The sequence below is a fragment of the Priapulus caudatus genome, unplaced genomic scaffold (genome assembly GCF_000485595.1).
Source record: "Priapulus caudatus unplaced genomic scaffold, Priapulus_caudatus-5.0.1 Scaffold677, whole genome shotgun sequence".
NCBI classification, from domain to species: Eukaryota; Metazoa; Priapulida; class Priapulimorpha; order Priapulimorphida; family Priapulidae; genus Priapulus; species Priapulus caudatus.
Window position 1 is genome coordinate 21408 of NW_014577738.1, and position 13512 is coordinate 34919.

At 39.3% G+C, this 13512-nt stretch overlaps 1 protein-coding gene and 1 long non-coding RNA gene across 2 annotated transcripts; both read left to right on the plus strand.

The window, feature by feature from the left end:
* Nucleotides 1–394: 394 nt before the first annotated feature.
* On the plus strand, nucleotides 395–3054 carry LOC106812711. The gene is made up of 3 exons (XR_001394372.1): nucleotides 395–439; nucleotides 1696–1727; nucleotides 2621–3054. It is a non-coding gene; the product is annotated as an uncharacterized LOC106812711 (long non-coding RNA).
* A 3561-nt stretch (nucleotides 3055–6615) lies between these two features.
* Nucleotides 6616–11631, plus strand: LOC106812709. The gene is made up of 4 exons (XM_014816651.1): nucleotides 6616–7378; nucleotides 8078–8336; nucleotides 8700–8812; nucleotides 9582–11631. The coding sequence occupies exons 1-4, from the start codon at nucleotides 7351–7353 to the stop codon at nucleotides 9800–9802; spliced, it is 621 nt and encodes a 206-aa protein (XP_014672137.1). The 5' UTR covers nucleotides 6616–7350; the 3' UTR covers nucleotides 9803–11631.
* The last annotated feature ends 1881 nt before the right edge of the window (nucleotides 11632–13512 follow it).

Below are 13512 nucleotides of genomic sequence, written 5' to 3' on the forward strand. Positions count from 1 at the left end.
GAGGAAGGAAGAGGAAGACCGGCAGAGGAAGGAGAGAAGGAGAGAAGCCGGAGAGGAAAGAGGAAGACGCGACAGAGAAGGAAGGAGAGGGAAAGGCAGAAGGAAGGCAGAGGAAGGACCGGCAGAGGAAAGGAAGAGGAGAGAGCGAGGCAGAGGAGGAGGAAGACCGGAAGAGGAAGGAGGAGGAAAGGCAGAGGAAGGAAGAGGAAGACCGGCAGAGGAAGGAGGAAGACCGGCAGAGGAAGGAGGAGGAAAGGCAGAGGAAGGAAGAGGAAGACTGGCAGAGGAAGAGAGGAAGCCAGCAGAGGAAAGGGGAAGAAACCGGCAGAGAGAAGGAGGGGGGAAAGCAGAAAGAGGGCGTAGATATAAAGGATAGACTGAAGAATAGGCTGCGCTCAAGCGTAAAGAATGGACAGCAGAACAAGAGAAAACCCAATTGGTGAGCTTAAAACTATTTTTTACTGTATAGCATATGTCATATTATGAATGTTAATGTGTATATGTATAAACAAGTTGTAATCTTCTAGAGTGTTCTAATAACGTTATATGCCCCCCGTATCGATAGATCGGGAATCTAGCCTTTGGAATGTCTGTCTGTCTTTCCATCCCGCATGGTTTAAAGTTGTAAAGTGCACTTATCTTCTGAACCAGTGACGATAACTTCTATGGCCATGACCACATCAGCATTAGTGCGGAGTTGTCAACAACAACAAAAATGACACCCTGGTCCTCGCCCAAAGGTCAAGGTCACCACTTTAACCGCGGGTAAAAACTTAGGTTAAGATCACCACTTTACCTGGGCATAACTTCTGATAACTTGAAAACGTCATGGACATGTGTATCATCACTAAGTGGAGTGTCGCACACAAGAAAACATTACCCTCTGACCCTCTGTCGAAGGTCAAAGTCTGTCATCACACACACACACACACACACACACACACACACACACACACACACACACACACACACACACACACACACACACACACTCACACTCACACTCACACTCACACACACACACACACACACACACACTACACACACACACACACACACACACACACACACACACACACACACACACATGGGAGCCAAGGCATCCGTGTTTCGCAAACACTCCTTGTTTGTCATATGTTCTGACTGTCTGTAAACACACTTTTCTGTTCTGTACAACTCTTACAATAATTACACTAATTAACCTAGTACTCAATATGTCTGTTTTAGTGAAGAAGAATAGACTAGACAATGTGGTTAAGAGCCTGAGTGGAAACAAGAGGAAGAATGGTATGTATCTATATATGCAACTTCTCTCTTGGGATTTATTTGCTGTTGCTAAGGAGTGAGGTAAATCGTAGCATTACTAAAGCACAAAATTTTGAAATATATATCTATGACCATGTTATAAATAATAGTTTTCCTGTATTGTTCAGTGCTTTGTTTGGTGATCAGTGAATTTAATTAATTTATCATAATTAATATGGTACATGTACATGTCTATAAATATTAGTTTTCATTGTACAGATATATATATATATATATATATATATATATATATATATATATATATATATCAACCGTCTCATGATCATGTTTTACATCAGGCACATTATTAAGTAAATATGAAGTAGATTTGGTTAAGATCCTATAATGAAAGTCACAAAAGAGTGCTTGTTTGTAATTTGTTTGTTATAGAATCCATAACAGAACTAAAGAAAAGTAAAGTGGTAAGTATTTATTTTAACATTTTCAGCAGACATGACATCACCATATTATCGGCATTGTTTCTTTATCGTAATTCTGAGATATCTTGTCACGGTATATTTCAGTGTTCACTATATTTAAACCCGGAAGTACATTGTAAAATGCTATGGCGCCGGACCGTTAGAGGGATGGGCATCTTTGTTTTACCAAATGGACGCATACATGTCTTCTTTGATAGAGAGCGTATACAAGATCACAACCATAGATCATACTCATGTTATTTTGGATTTTGTCGGAGTATGCAATATATATCCCTTCATGATTTGTTTGTCTGAACACACATTTTTGTCCCACAAAATGTTTGGGAAATCATAATCTTGGTTTCAGCTTCCCATGTGATAATCTTTTAAAAATATGTTATTGCATATACAACAACACGAACAACAAAAACTCCCCTCTCACAGCTACAGGCTGATCAAGATAATGTAATATAAATAAATCAGTATAAACAATTCGCAATTCACATGTAATTACGGTTCCGTGGAGTGTTGGTCGGCTCAGGTACACTCGCCTTGAGTAACATCAGATGCGTAGTAGGCAGGAATTGACCTATATTTTCTGCCATTCAATTGTGAATTACTTCAGTTCTACTCGACATATTTACAAAAAATTCAATGCTTTATCAGATAGGCGTGGTTTTAACTTTAATTTTACTGAATACAATTTTGACTTATCATTGCTACAAGACAGCTGACAAACACATTGTAGGTACATTAAAGCTTGTGAGCATGGTTACGATGTATGAATCGAGATCGATCCACGATCACCTTGCCCTGTAATACAGTATCTCAAACCACTGTGCTAAATAACCGGCAGCTGTTGTTCTGTTTTATGACTTGATTCAACTGTGTTTCAGGAAAGCATCATGGACTTGGCCAAAGTACGAACACCCCAGGAATTGAAGGAAACTGGTAATGGAAGGCATATATTTTGAATAGTTTTCTGTGCAGATTTCATTCAACAAGTGTGTAAAATGTGTTAACACAGAAGCAGTCGACAAAGTGGCAGATTCCGCGGGCACCATATCTGGGACATCATTGCCTATCATTTTCTGTTTGTTTACATTTTGCGGCCAAGAAAAATGTTGTTTCATGAATTCTTGACTGAATTTGATGACAATGTTTTTTTCACAACAGTCTAAAAATATACCACATTATAGAGCGAAAAAGCCTTGCAAGGATGTGTTTTTAGCTCCCAGGTCACTGAAACTAGTGAAAGTGTCGGGGCGCGAGCTATGGAAATGGGCTCAGTCCTTCAGTCCGTCCGTGCGTCCGTCTTGATGTCTACATATTTTGAATGACTACTAGGCATATCACTGTAATATACATTGTAGATATAGACTGCCAAGTTGTAATATGACTACTAGGCATATCACTCTATAACAGACTACCCATTTGAAATGACTACTAGGCATATCACTGTAATATACATGTAGATTTAGAATATAGACTGCCAAGTTGTAATATGACTACTAGGCATATCACGCTATAACAGAGCCTACTTATTCAAAATGACTGACGGACGGACGGACAATCGTGCGATTTCTACAAGCTGCATCTGACTATGTCAGATGAGCTAAAAAATAGAATAAAGGTAAACCTACAGAGATTTCTGTTATAGAGTGATATGCCTATAGTAGTCATTTTGAATTACCTTAGAATTTTATAGATATGAAACTAAATGATACGTAGCATCTATTGCCCTCTATAATTTCCCTCGGTTAAAATCTCTGACTAGTCCCGCAGATATAAGATGGCCGCGCCCATGACGGTAGTTGTAAATATACATCATTTTGTTACTTTGATTTATACACATTACCTAGCCAGTTTATTAGCTAGGTACAAGTTTGATATCCGAAATCCCTACACTACGTTCATTTCAATAGTTTTTCCTGTCTAGACTCTTAAACTCGTCAGCAAGCTTATGGATTTGAATTATAGGCGTTTAAAAAAAAAAGATAACTTGGCCAAAAAAAGTGTAGGCCGGGCCGACAGTGCTACATACTCAAAAAAAGTGTAGGCCCGGCGACAGTGCTACATACTGGCTACGCCCATGGGTTGTCAGAGACTAACAGTAAACAGCCTAATTTGCCCTAAAAGCAGAAAATTCACATCACTGTAAATTATTTATTATATTTACGCTGGTTTTCAACACTCTGGCAGCCACAGGTCTTCTAAGATCTACCATACTTTAGCTGTATGACAATCAATCGCCGAAACTTTCTAATTCCATCATGCATGTCATTGTCAATGTCATGTCCATCAATTTGTTGGATGCTGGTTTTCCCGTCTTTTAGCCAGTAAACTGCCGCCCAGCATGAGTTTGGTACACTTTTGCGTGTGTTCCTTCCATTCCCATTAACTCTACAATACTCTCCAATATTATTATACGACCGAGAAATACGATGAAAATTGTAACAATAAAACAGCATGAATAGACAGCAAAATGGTAGCTAAACAAGCAAAATCCGTAGTGTAATTCCGTTAGTCTGTGGGTGAACCAGAACTAATAATATACACGTGCCACCGTAACTTTCAACGGGAATTTTCATTCGTCCTGCGCTCGGAAATTACAAAATTTTGACCAATGATAAACACGTGTACTAAATACGCTCGCAACAGGTTGACCTTGACTTTTTGAAAATCGGTGTGCCGAACTCACGAAGATTGAAGAAAAAGTGTGAGTTTTTATCATAATTTTCGGCTTAAATCCCAAATGAATATATCAAGCACGCTTTGTATTCTATAAAATAAGGTTTGCAGATTCATAAAATAATTTTGTTGGCTTCGAATATTACGAACTGGAGTGGAACTTATCGAGGCAAACCGATTTTATTGTGCGGCAGTGGCTACGGGTACGGTAGCCGTATCTTAATGTCTCGAGGCTACGCCTACGGGTACGGGACTCCATTCGCTTTCCCAGCTAACAAAGTTATGTTCCTTGAATGTTATGGGAATGTTTCTTTTAGGTTAGCAGAAACATTTATCAGTAACGTTTTAATAACGTTTTTTAGGAAAGTTTTCCTGACATTCTGAGAACGTTTTTACCAACATTCATATAACATATTGATCAACCTCCGAAAATGGGTCCCAATAAAACCAATGTGCCTAACCCTAATTCTAACCATAACCCTAATCCTAACCCTAACGGTAAACCCTAACCATAACCCTAACCTATTATATTGATATAATATTATATTTATATTGATGTAAATGACATTGGTTTTATTGGGACCCATGTTCTCTATCCTTGAAGTTGAACCCGAAAGGGCCATATTAACTGCAGCAACACTACGTATATGCGCTGCATGCAGACTCATCTTAAATGTCTCGAGTACGGCAGTCACCCACACACAAGTACAAACAGTATACGGTAACTATCCCTATACCTAACCTTAACACTAACTATAAAGCAACTCGAGCCGCATATATAGCGCCTAAAAATAGATGAATTAATCTATGGTGTATAACCTTTGGCTTTCAATAACAATTACACTGAACTGAACTGTTTCTGAACTGGCAATCAATCCCAAACAACTAGTGTAGGCTAGCTAATTAATTAATTAATTAATAATTAATTAATTAGGCTGGAGATTAATTAATAGCTAGTGAACGACATTTTGTGGGAAAGCGATGAATGCGCAAATGGACTACCGTACCCGTAGCCTCGAGACATTAAGATACGGCTACCGTCCCCGTAGCCACTGCGAACAACGCAAACAAAAATACATTTGATACCTGTGCTATATAGTTTGCAACATCACAAAAACGGCCATTAGGAGTTTCGAAACCATCCGAGGACGGTTAATGTTTTCCGAACATTCCAAGAACATAACTCTCTCACCAAGTAAAACCAATGAATGCATAACGATATCGGAATTTTTTGGCTAATGTAACCAAACTAGAACCTCCAGCAAATGTTACGAGAATGTGCGGTGTTTGCTGGGTTCATACTTAACGAGACAAAGATGGTGGCGGTGGCGCCAGATTTCGAAATAAAGCCTTGGGAAATAAATTCATGATTTGAGAGTTTAGATGAGCTAGAACCCTAACCCTAAACCTAACCCTAACCCTAACCCTAATCCTAACCCTAACGTTAAAAAGGGGCTTCAACGACCGACAGCTACCGTACCTCCAGCCACTGCGTTATTTGTCACCCTGGATCGACCGAGCGAGAATTCAATGACAACATGATTTCTACGAAGTAGGCATAGGGCAGCTCTAGGCCTGCGGCGGAGCGGAGGGCTATAGTTCTAGAGCTATCTACGAAGTGACTATTTGCACTGTGGCCAGTGCTGAATTTTGCCCTTGGCCACACTTATTTTGATTACGTGCGGATAATGCTGAATTTTTCCCTTCGCCACACTTATTTTGATTACGTGCGGATAATATTAATGCTGAAATTTTCCCTTCGCCACACTTATTTTGATTACGTGCGGATAATATTAATGCTGAAATTTTCCCTTCGCCACACTTATTTTGATAATTTTTATTTAGTGCTGCTCGCCGTGCCAGTTGACAGTGAGTTGATTCCATTCCAGTTTTTAGAAAGTACCACTTAAAATAAGTTTGGGCAAGGAAATTTTTTTTAGCATTGGACGCACTTAAAATAAGTGTGGGCAATGGATCGAGCTATGTGCATCTTGGACACACTTATAAGTGCGGCTAACGCGAAATTCTATCAATTTTTGTGTTTGGACGCACTTAAATAAGTGCCAATAACATCGGCCATGATTCTAACACTAATGCATTCACTTAACTGAACTGCCGTGACTCGTCAATTACCGTGGTAGTAGGCCCTAGTCACTCTGTATAATATTATTTATTTATTTATTTATTTTTTCAAGATGAGTATGTCCAAGAAAAGACGTGGGCCTTACAATCACTACAAGTTTGATGGCAGCGTTAAATGTCCAAACACAACTTCGTGGCGCCAGAAACATCAGGCACTGAGTTCATCTTCTAATCCTGTTGCTGAGAGAACAGCTAATGACTCTTTTCTGTCCGAAATTGAAGAGCCTGTGTATTCTAAAGTGGAAACTGCTGTCACAGACATGATGTCTGAATTATTAAATTGTGAGCCTGACAAAGAATATGTTGATTCATATGCTGATGATAACTCAGACTCATCCAGTGATGAAGATCAGGAAGATTTAGATCAACCTTCAGGAAATACCGATACTCAACCTGAATCAGGGCAGACATCTGCTTATGGGATTGGTTCATCAGATTCAGCAACAAGCAAAACCCCTCAGATTGATGATGCCACATTTAGCAAGCCTATATTCGATGGTGCTCGACTAACATTGGCTTGCAGCATGCTATTAATTGTCACTTTTGTTATGCGTCACAAACTTTCTGGTGAATGTCTGTCAGACCTCTTGACTTTAATAGAACTGCATTGTGCATTACCAAACTTATTTGCCAAATCAACGAAGGTTTTCAAGGACTTCTTTAAGAAACATCCATTTCCTCTTTGATTTACCATTACTACTGTGAAAGCTGTAAGCATTACAATGGGAAAAAGTCCGAGTGTTCCCTGTGCTCTGCAAACTTGGACTCCAGTTATTTTATACTTATTCCGGTTATGCATCAACTGCAGCAAGTTGTCCAAGGTAAGTTGCCTACTTAGGACTTTCACGCACAGTAGACTCCTCACAAGTAGGATTCATTGGGACCAACCATTTCAGTCTGACTTGAGTGATTATCCGACTTGGACAAGGAATCTAACAGGAATGGGACCAGAATTTCTGTCTGACTTTAACAATAATCTGACTATAGAGTATCCGACTTGGGAGGAGTCTATTGTAGTATCCATCTGAAAATAGGATCATGGGTAGTCTACTTGATTGTCCTTGATGGATGCTGTTGTAGAGATAAATGCATTTTACATTGTACATGATATTTTCCTTGTCCCAACATCTTTAGTTATGCAATACTATCCTCTCTTGACACTGCAGTGCTCTCCACCTTGTTACAATCATACCTGTCGACATTTGCAAATTGCAAATTAAGTAGGCCTATGTGTGGTTATATTATGTAATTAAACACACGTCCATGATGTCAACACTAATCTGAAAGGGACTACGGCGCCTTTGTAGAAAATGTGAAAAAATTAGGTCAAAAACAAATAATGGCTGTCAAAAAAAACATAATCTGGCAAAGAAGTGGTGTGGCCATGGCATGACCGCAGTGGCCGCGGTGCTTCCGAGGGCCTTGTAGCTTTGTAAAGCAAAACGTCTGAATTGGATGTTGATGTGTTTGAACCTGTGAATTTTTGCATTTATAATATTGGTGTTTTCTTTTCATTACAGAATGTTTAGATGACATCATATTGTACAGACAGTCAAGGCTTACAGACACAAGTGATAATTTAAGTGATGTTTTAGACAGTAAACTGTATAAAGAAATGTTTAATGGAATTTATGTAAGAGGGTCGAATGTACCACCAACCAGCAACGAGCTACATATTTCAACCCAAATGAATACTGATGGTGTAGCACTGATCAGATCAAGTAAATTATCTGTGTGGCCTATCTATTTGACTATCAATGAAATACCCCCAGGGAAGAGGTATGTATCATATATATAACCAGTAACCAGACAGGATTATGTTAACCTAACGGTAGTGATGAAATCAATTTTCTATTTGTATAAGATCTAAACCCATAAAAGTGTAAACCAGGTGCGTGTTGATAAAAATGACATGTTTCAAAGATTTGGCCCCGACTGGCTGAAATTGTGCAGGTGTCTGGAAACCCGGGTTTGATTCAATACCGGTATTGAAGCCCATATTCAGTTGTCGAGTGTAGATGCAACTTATCATTCCATTCCATACCACTATATACCAGTTTGTCTAGACTCAATTTGTGGAACCAGCACAATTATCTGATCTATCTAATTCCGCATTTTCATAACCAGTGAATTTTTTTTCAGGTACACAAGGAAATTCAGAATATTTGCAGGCCTATGGTTTGGAGAACACAAGGCAGATATGCTAATATATTGTGAACCATTAATCAAGGAATTCCAAAATCTTTACAATCAATGTATGTGTGAGCTGAGACATCTATATGTGGATACTTGTCCAGAGTCATTGGATTCTTAAAATGAGTTCCCAGCTGAAATCTGCAAGGGTTAACTGAAGACGACTTATAACAGAAGTTATCACAAGGAAAACTTATGGATGGACGGACGACAGTGAATACAGTATGGCCCCACATTTTTGTAGAAAAACATGTATCTTTAATCTTTGTTAGACCCAATTTCTATGCCAAACTTTTGCGAGTCGTGCATTATCGAGCATTGCTACTTTATCAGGGCCAAGCAAATTTGTCCTAAATATGGAATAATATAGTTATCCAATTAAACCGTTAGCACGGCTCAACAAAAGTTTGACGTATAAATCAAACGGCTAGCGCGACACGACTAGGCGTGTAACATGACTGGACCAGGCGTGCTACACGGCTCAGTCGTGCCACGCTTAAGATTTGATTTATATGTCGAACTTTTCATGTGCTTTCTCGACAAATTTCTAGCACGACACAGCAAAAAGTGTGGGCCTTATGTTGATTTGAATTGAGAGGCGACCAATTCACTTGCATAGGAAAAATGACGAACCTGTGACATCTGTACACACAACGTAGTTCAGTTAATGATCGTTAATCGGCAACTACATATACAGTGTTCAATTAATATCCACTGTACAATTTCATTTTTGTGTACACAACAAATAGTGACTAAATGCGAGAGAAGAGGAACAATTATTAGCTCAACTTGTAAATAATCATATGTTGATCATTTATTTTTCCTTTGTAGGTTTTGAGATTCTACATTGTGGGAAGCAACTGCTTGTCAGAACTGTAATGTTGAGTGGGGTTTTCGATTCACCTGCTAGATCCAGTGCACAGGGCTTTCTTCAGTTCAATGGCTATAACAGTTGTCCCAACTGCAGCATACCAGGAGAGAATTTAAAAGTCAGTGAAAAAGGGCGAGTTACAATTTTCCCATTCAACACACTCAGAATCTGGTCATCATAAATTAAGAACACATGAAGAAACCTACAAGGATGCAGTGGATGCTGAAAATAAAGCTGTTACTGTTAATGGTGTAAAAGGTTTGAGCTGGTTGTTCAAGCTACCAGCATTTAATGTTATACGCGGTGTATCCGTTGATTATATGCATGCAGTTTTGTTGGGAGTTGCAAAATCTCTCATAAACAAATGGACAGACAAACAAAACAGATCCCAGCCATATTTCATTGGCTCTGCTGAAAAAATGAAAGTCATTAACGAACGTTTGTTAAATATTAAATCTCCAGTATGCATTAGTAGACCGGCACGCTCACTCAGTGACTTTGTCCACTGGAAAGCCTCGGAGATTCGATCGTTTCTTTTGTTTTACTGTATTCCAGTTTTATATCATGTTCTTGCGGATGAATATTACGAACATTTCATTCTCTTATCTCATTCGATATTCATCTTACTCAAGTCTTCAATTCCACTGGGTGAGATAGAGATGGCACGTGTTATGCTTCTAGAGCTTTGTTGCAAGATGGACATTTTATATGGTTCACGTATGGACACATCCAATGCACATTCACTACTACATTTAGTAGACAAAGTGGTTGATTTAGGACCACTCTGGTCACAATCCTGTTTTTTTATGAAGATTTAAACGGTGACCTACGTACCATGTTCCATGGAACTCAAAACGTTAACTTACAAATTATATATGCTGTATCTGTTCAGATGAAAATCCCGGATTTAGCAAACTTGTTATTGGTCGGATCGCCAGAAGATGTTTTTTATCGGAAACTAGTGAGTTATAATAAAATAAAGAAAACAACAGAATCGATCTCAAATCGTGTTTTGGCAGTTCATCCTTTGATAAACATCGATTGCAGTAAGTTACCTCAACAAGTGCTACAGAAACTAGACATGTGATTTGGAAATGCAAACAAATTCAGTAGGGTATTATTTCATGGACGGATTTTACATAGTGTAGCTTATAACGCCTCATCTTGTCGAAATAGTCGTTTTGTATTATATGCGATTTCAAATGGAAACTATGGTTTTGGAGAGGTGCAGTACTTCCTCAAAGTTCACTATGACAAATATGACAAATTTTATATGGTTTTAAAACAATATCAGGAATGTCAAACTATTTGTAAATCTTATTCCCATGTTAGAGTATTGGAAAAGTCATCCCAGAACAGTGAACTAGAACTCATACCAATTGAAAATATAATGGATCTTTGTGTAGTAATGGACACAAATCATGCAACTAACATTTTCATCACTGTGCTACCAAATGCTGTAGAAAAAGACTGACATAGCATACAGTACAAGAACATATTGTTGATCGCATATATACGCATAGTTAAATTCTTATCGGGTTATATATATACTGAAAAGGCTTATGCTTGCTGTGTCTTGAGTAGAACATATTGACCTAATCCTATAATGCCCGTACGAGCAGAAAACAATTTTTAGTTTTCAGTTTTCTATTGTAATGTTATGATTCAAATTTGAAAAAGGAAATTGTCATAATTGGCTTTTAAACTAGTGTTAACTTTTTACATGTGCAGGACTGGACCATTTGATTTGTGAAACTTTTCCATGTGTTTTCTTGGCTTAATTCCATTTACAGATTTCTAGTGTGAAAAAGTATGACATGGAGCAAAGAATTGTTTCGTGATATCTGAGGTTGCATACCCCAATAGGGACATGCAGCTTGTAACAAGTTCAGTGTCCCAAATATTTTAATGTGTTGATTGTTTAAAATGTTAAAAGATTGTTTAAAATGTTAGTTTATTTGATACATGTGTTTACTATATGTGTGGTCACAAACCGAAGGAAAATAAAGTACATGTGCATTTTGTAGCAAGAGTTATGGATTTCCTATTTTGCATATTATAGGACAGAAGAATAGCATTTGCCAGGTAGTGTAAAGCCTGGCGCACATTGCCGAACATTTTCCCGAACAATGTTTTTGTCTGGCAATGTGCGGGTGAACAATTGCTGAGCACACATTGCCGAACATTTTGCAGCGAACAACCTCGTGGCGCCGTCTAGTAGCTGTGTTGTAAAGAGTCAAGTGATCGGCGTGAATGGCGATGCCCAGTTTGCACAAGAAAATTTTGACAACTTTACTAATTTTACGGAAACGGAGAGTGGCCCCACCACGAACAGACAGGGCTGCTGCCCCCACATTTCGACCATAATCTCTTCCTTTTCAAAAGTCCACACTTCTGGCAGCGATATAGCAGACGCCATATTGTACACAAAAATCATGTGACCACATATCGTGCTGCTATTGGTTACTACTTTACAAATGTTCCTAGAATTGTTCGACTTTCAGCGCACATTGACGAACATTCGACAAACAATGTTCGAGATATCAAACATTTCCGATCTTTAGAAGCATTGTTCGGAACAAATGTGCGGCAACTTTTTTCACCGCACATTGCCGAACATTTCATGGAACATTGCTACGATAATGTTTTTGAGAAAAATGTTCGGCAATGTGCGCCGGGCTTTAGTGTTCAATCTGTCAAAATGTCTAAGTCTCAGAAGGGCGTTTGCAGGGCGTTCTCGAATCGTGCTAAAAATTTCTAAGTCTCAGAAGGGCGGTTGCAGGGCATACCCCAAAATGTCTAGTCTCAGAAGGGCGTATGCAGGGCGATTTNGGATCCATAGCTGCCAGCGCTGCATACTGTCGTAGGACGTTCCCGCGGTCGCGTGCGCCTTGCCGCGGAACTGTGCGCAACATCTGCGCGTATAGCGCTTGGGATCAACACCTCCTTTCGGCAACGCTTCTCTAGTATCCCGTCTCATCTGGCTTTTGATGTGATTCCGGATGTCATCTTTGCCGCCATGAGCGATCGATATATCGCCAACACAGATCTTGCAGTGTGCATAAGTTTTGCCTATCGCTGACTTCTTTGTACAGGGGAAGAGTTCTGCATATTCGTTTATAAATTTCTGTGCCCACTGACTTCGTTTTCTTGGCGGTGTACTCGGCAGATTGTTATTGTTAACATCATTTATCTCAGCTTTTCTTTTCTTCCAACAGGCGGCCATTTCGTTTGTATGTTATGCGCGCAATGAATGATGGGACTAATTCTAGATCACGCGAGAACAACGTGAACGCGTGATCCAATATGGCTGCGCCCACAATGTAAAAAACATGAATTTTCACAAGGCGAAAAAAATTGTAGTAGTTTTTCAGTTTGATCGTACATTCGTAAAAACATCTTGGAATTAGTAAGGAATACGAAAAAATCGTAAGGGTTGGCAGGTCTGCTGATGCTACTACCTAAAGGCCAAGACACACTGCAGCGACAGCGACCAACCGTAACGACAAACGACAAAGTCGCGGCGACTGGCGCAGCCACACTGCAGCGACAACGACCGACCGTAACGACAAACGACAAAGTCGCGGCGACTGGCGCAGCCACACTGCAGCGACAACGACCGACCGTAATGACAAAGTTCGGTGAAATACAGTTTATGACGTCCAGTATGGCGGCGCAGTTTTACACTACCGCCATCTAGCGCCCAATCTAAGAAACTATGGGAATGTATCGGAGCGTACCGTATTGACGACTAAGCCTATTTATCTATTATCTACGCCATTATATACTGCGCCTATAGGCGATCTGCACACATAAAGTGTATTCGGCTGATTAATAATAATTATTATTCGGCTTAAAGGGAGAGTTTACTCTAGGTTCTAGGGTTATTTT